Source organism: Colias eurytheme, chromosome 19 (genome assembly GCF_061535395.1).
Source record: "Colias eurytheme isolate Ceu_HAF_F1 chromosome 19, ilColEury1 Martin Lab GWU primary, whole genome shotgun sequence".
Classification (NCBI taxonomy): Eukaryota; Metazoa; Arthropoda; class Insecta; order Lepidoptera; family Pieridae; genus Colias; species Colias eurytheme.
Genome location: NC_142998.1, coordinates 8,203,356 through 8,209,355, shown reverse-complemented (window position 1 = coordinate 8,209,355; position 6,000 = coordinate 8,203,356). Strand labels below are relative to the sequence as shown.

The 6,000-nt window shown below is 33.7% G+C and overlaps 1 protein-coding gene across 2 annotated transcripts in view; it reads right to left on the bottom strand.

The window, feature by feature from the left end:
- Positions 1-270: 270 nt before the first annotated feature.
- The window catches only part of LOC149900274 (furin-like protease 2), a 208,452-nt gene continuing 202,722 nt past the window's right edge, over positions 271-6,000 (bottom strand). For both annotated transcript variants that reach the window (XM_090113041.1, XM_090113042.1), the window contains exons 11-14: positions 4,848-5,103; positions 4,402-4,496; positions 3,948-4,111; positions 271-3,599 (exon numbers count right to left, since the gene is read on the bottom strand). In XM_090113041.1, the coding sequence (XP_089969167.1) occupies positions 3,441-3,599; positions 3,948-4,111; positions 4,402-4,496; positions 4,848-5,103 (674 nt within the window). In that variant the 3' untranslated portion in view covers positions 271-3,440. The remainder of the gene's footprint in view (positions 3,600-3,947; positions 4,112-4,401; positions 4,497-4,847; positions 5,104-6,000) is intronic.

Below are 6,000 nucleotides of genomic sequence, written 5' to 3'. Positions count from 1 at the left end.
ACAAATTTAAATAATTTCTGATAAACAGTGTATATGCCTACAAAATTTGAGGGTTTCCCTCGATTTTCCCGGGATCCCATCATCAGATCCTGACCTGGTGCCAATGGGACCACCTCTGACGTATGACCTACCAAATAAAAAAAGAATTATTCAAATCGGTTTATAATTGCCGGAGTAATCGCGTAACAAATATACAAAAAAAAAATACTGTCGAATTGAGAACCTCCTCCTTTTTTGAAGTCGGTTAAAAAATGTAAAATAAAACACATATTTGACATAGAGATGCTTTTATTATAAATACGAATTGCACATAACATTTCATACAAAAATACAATTTAATTAAAAATAATTACTAAAACAAACTAAAAAACATACACACAGCTAAAAATAAACGAAACAGCTTTAAAAATTTTGTAACAAGAAAAAAATTCAAAAATTATGCATATATCATTATTAAAATAAACAAAATCAGATGTCAAGATATTCATTAGAACTAAGTACACGAACAAATGTAAAGACACAAATATTAATTGACGTTATTTTAAAAAAATGTATACGACATACATAATAACGAGATTTTATTAAAAAATTATAGCTATCAATTCAACAATCTATCTAAATATATTGTGATGGTTATTGGTAACGTAGTACAAAAGTTAACACTATATAAAATTTTGAGACATTTTGCGACAAACTAGACAATTTTGAGACATTATTCTAATACTTAAAATTAAGAAAAGCATACATCTAAAGACTCGACTTCCACGGTATTTAATATAAGCTCAAACAAAAGATATTTTTGTAGTGTTTCCCGAACCTTCAATAATTACTTTTACTTACAAATCTAAAGCGAAGACAGAGTCTGTTTTGCTACTTAAAATAAGGATGGTAGGGCATAATTTATTAAAACTAATAATCCACCCAAAATATTTCATCGTAGTAGTTTTTTATATTATTATTGTACGTGTATGGTAACTTTTGGTCCTATTTACTACTTAAAATAATCATATTTGCGATTTTAGAATGATAATGTCATGTGCATGTGTGCGGCAAATAATTCTTACACGCACACAATTACAATAATTCGAGAATATTCCTTTTTTATTATTCTAAAATCGCGACGCTGTTACAGAGCGAAATACGTAGAAACAAAATTCACAAATCTGGCATCGACTATGGCATGATGTTTTGAAGCAAATGAGATAATTTTATCTACCTTAATTTGTCAATATTAAAAATAATGTGTATCAGATACCGTGATTATTTAACTTTGATTGCTGTTACCTTTTAAAACACGAACACAATATATTTTTAATGTGTTGCCAGTCGAAAAAAAAAATTGACTATGCTACCCTTTATTTAACCTTATAGCCACTATTTCCATCCGTAAAAGCGCACCGCAACAAAATTCAATTAAAATAATTGATTTTCAGTGTCAGAATCTAGCAAGTCAAGTGCTCAATGTTGCAATTCCGAAGCCCTTGATATGTTAACACCAATTAAAAGTTAAAGCCTCGAGCACACCGTCGAGTTTTGTTAACGATAGGGTTATCGATTCCCGTGTGAACTATGCATAACTTTTGCGACTTTATGGTATTTGTTTATGCACAACCCTCGTGTGTTATTAAATGTTTAGTAAGTTTGCACGTTGTGCTTTTTGTGGTTGAAATAAATTGTAAGTAAATTATAGTGAGAAAGGTTTCATTATATTTATCCTTTAAGTATTGATGAAGCCGAAACAGAGTTAAAAAAAAAAGAAAAAATGCAGATACTCAGGTGGTCCATTTTGCGCTGGACATAATATTTAAGACAATTTTTTGACCAAATATAGTCAAAACAAGGCAATAGATAAGACATTTAAACTATATTGATTATTTATTACTAGAACTATATAATCTACAAAGCTCCTTCTCTTAACATATCCTTCCAAATGTCACCTAAATACCTACATTCCTGTCTACACAAACTTGAACCCGAAATTTCTTATCTATATTATAAAGGATTAACACTCCCGATTAATTCGGGCCTCAGATGTACACTACAGTTTGAGTGTTGGACGCAAACTTGCGTAGTTCCTGTTTAACTATTGACTTGAGAGCAAGACACTGTAAGCAGATTTTGTGCGGGCCATAATTTAAATTTACGACCGACCAACTTTGACCGCAAACGAATTTTCGTATCTGCAACGTTTGACGCCGTTTCGGGTGCGGTTGTGTGTATGTGTTCATAAATGGAGTGTTTGGGATTTCGATCGACGTATGTAGTATTTGTGTTGATGTGTTAGGTTAGGTACTTAAAGAGTAGTTTTTGTTTCTTTTTCTTACCTATACTTAAGTTGTTTTGATTTTAAGGGGATTGCGTTTTCATTTTATACTTTTGGAGAGAAAGTGGTAACTTTAATCAATTGGAAAGCTAGAATAGATTAAGTTTATGGACATTTGTACGGTTTAGAAAAAAGTGAGACAACTACAATTGAGACCTTTTATTGGTTGTGTAATTATAAGAGTACTATTTAAAACCGTTTTAAATTTTTTAATTACGTTTTTAAAAGGTAACAGCAATAAATACCATACGTATTAAGTCCTAAGCGCTCATATCACATGTAGACGGCAGAGGGCGCCGTAGTTTACGAACATTTTGTTCATTTACAATTTACACCTAATTATAATTACATATATCTATCCCGCTCTAACGTTGTGACGTCACTCTAGCTATCGGCTGACTCTTATACATAGCATAGTATTTATATACACCTTCGTATTAGATAACTCAATTTCATAACTATCTATAGATACAGATAATTTATGTATAGCCTATAAATTGGAACCGTATTATTGGTGTTCATAATATTCGTACGATGTTTAGTAAAAAATATATAATTTGATATACAAATTATTATAGTACAAGATTAGGTTTCGCTTCAGTAATTACTATAGGAGTGTTTTCTATCACACTCACGTCACGTTTTTATAATCAAACTTCTTTCCTTACGAACGGTTTCATTTAAATTGGTTTCATAAAAATTTTAAACACAAACCAGTTGACAATAAAAAAATCTGTCTTTACAATTTTACATTAGCGTGTAAGGCCTTTGACTTATCCACCAATCGAAAAACCGAATTATATGTCAAACAATACATCTCTCAAATGAACATCGATATTGATACGCCCCATCTCTAACTAATCAATATAAAGGCCTGTTCAAACCAGAGTGGTATCCGCTACCGCCGTGTAACGGTATCCCGATGGGCACGCGATTAAATCTCTTATGTTCATTATTATAGAGACTATAATCGCTTACCGATCCTAGTATACCGATAGATACACTGTACCGCTCTAGTTTGAATAGGCCTTTAGATATACAAACGATACATCTCTCAACTGAACATCGATATCGACACGTCCCATCCCTAATCGATATAAAGCTAGTATCACACTCGCTACGCGGAATGTTCGAGAAGCGGTTCGCTCTCTAGCTCAGTGGCGGGACAGGCCGTTTTGGTCGCTAGCACTGTGACGTCACCGTCGTCGTTGCACGTGAGCGGCGAGTATAGAGCGCCTTGGGTGCTCGTGCGACGTTGCCGCTTTGTGAAGCGGAGCTAGAAATGTGTACATGTGTCAAGTTTCATATTATATTATTATAATGAAGATTAAGTCAAAGCAGACTGATTTTGTTGGTCTCTGAAGGGAATCGAACCCATCGCATATAATTATAAAAAGCATGCTTTTATTAAATATGACCTTCCTTCTATGCTAGATTATACTATTGATATAAGGGACATAAAATTTTATACGTACAAAATTAAAGCTAAGCAAAATTTAAAGTACTACTGCTTAGTTATAAATAATATGTTGAAAAAAATTACTAAATAATCATTTCGTCCTTTTTTATTGATTTATATCCTTTTTTTATTGATTTATAATAACAATGTATATTTATTATTTACCTGTATCACCATCAACCCAGCTACCACAATACCAGCTATGAGCACAACCCCCACCAACATTGCGGGACTGAGGCTGGGCTTGACCGGAGTCTCCGGGGGACTCTGCAAAGCGCCCCACTGCGCGATACGTCGCTTGCTCGCCGCGGACGAGTTTATGCAGTCCCCTGCAACAAGAATAGAGATAAATCGATTGATTACCTAGAACTTACCCGTACATTCACTTATTGGCTGGTGAAAAATGCATTTTTATTCATTTTTAACTACTTCATATTATGGAAGCAAGCATTTTTTATTACGCTATATTATAGTTAGTGTAGAGACTGAATACTAAGGATTACAATTTTATTTCCACAACAAGCATAAGGAAAAGCACATGAAGATTCCATATCGAAATAAAGTAGGTAACATATAATCTATAAAGAACTCATATACAACAAAATACATTTATACTTACCGGTATCGGGATGGCAGTGGCAGCATTCTTCGGTTGCGGTTAAATTTGTTCCGACCCCGCGGTCCGTACAACATCGCACGCATTGATTGTTTAGCCTGTACACAAATAAATAAACAAATTTACAAAGAAATACAAAAAATCGTTCGTATCGTTCGATCGTTCATCCATGTTGCTGAATAAAAAACCAATTTCTCCGATATTTAGAAGACTATTAATTTACCGATTCAGATCTTATGGCTATAATATAATTTTAACTTGGCTTTTGCGTTGAGCGATTTGTCGCAGAATTACTTTATTATGAAAATCAAATGGTTCTTAAGAACAATTTTCCTAATCAACAAGCTTTGAGACTTTTATTCCACTCTAATTTCTTATTAGTTAAGTAAAGGCAAAAATGGTAAAAATTTGTCCAATACAACTCAATACATCAACACACAGATACTCACCTATCAATCTTCAACGGACTCGAGCACCCCGTACAACTAAACTGCCCGGGCCCAGAACACGTCCTACACGTGTCGTGACACGCGTGACACGTTCCACTGCTCGCGTCGTAGTACTGCGAGCCGAGGCATTCCATACAGAGCCCGCCGTCTAACATGAAGTGTGGGGGACAGGATTTGCAGTTGAGCGGGCCGGAGCCATCGCACTCGCGGCAGTAGTGGTGGCAGTGGCGGCATCCGTCGACCGTTTGATAGAAACCTGATAAAAGTAATTAAAATACGACTTTAAATCTATTCCTATAAGAACTAAAACAAATAGAAATTCAATTTCCTCAATGTAACTTGAAAAAAACCATAACATCATCTATGTTATTAGTTCTTACGTTTTTTGAACAAGCGCTTAACCCATCAGCTATAGGTACTAACAATAAAATTTATACAGGACTGTTTCTGAAACACATTCTACCGTATCATTTTTAAAATAATAATAATAATAAGAGCGTGGGTGCCGTGCACGTGTCAGAAGTGAAACATCTTTGACAAGATTCAAAGATACCAAAATCGTCTCCATGACGTGGCGGTAATTTTTACTCTCAACGCGCTTAAATAAGTTTCACTTCAACAAACAGAAATTCAATTCTCTCAATTTAACTTGAACAAACGAAAACATCATCTATGTTCGATCGTTTTTGCTGATTTTTTAAACATTTTCTAAACCAATAACAGTATTATATACGACCACTTCTAAAACATAATCTACCTTACCATTCAAAAGAAAAGTCATTAAAATCCATTCATAATGCGCAAAGTTATTACTTAACAAATATATGTATAAAAAAACATCAGCTTAATTAAGAACCACTTCAAAAATTCAGTTAAGAATTATCGCTGAAGGCATTGTTTACATGCACGTGGCAGTCACTTGACCTCATTTATCATTTCCAATTAAGTGTAAGGTTTGTCATTTCCTTAGTGAAAACAATTATCTTGATTACTTAGCATTACTGAAATTAGTATAATTTTTCCTTCACCTTGGTGAAGCCAGGTCGAAGCCAGGGAAAGAGGAAACAAGGCCTTTTTAATTTAATATAAGTATTTTTAATATAAGGTTTAATATAAGTATGGATTATCTGTGTCATAATAACATAGATTATTA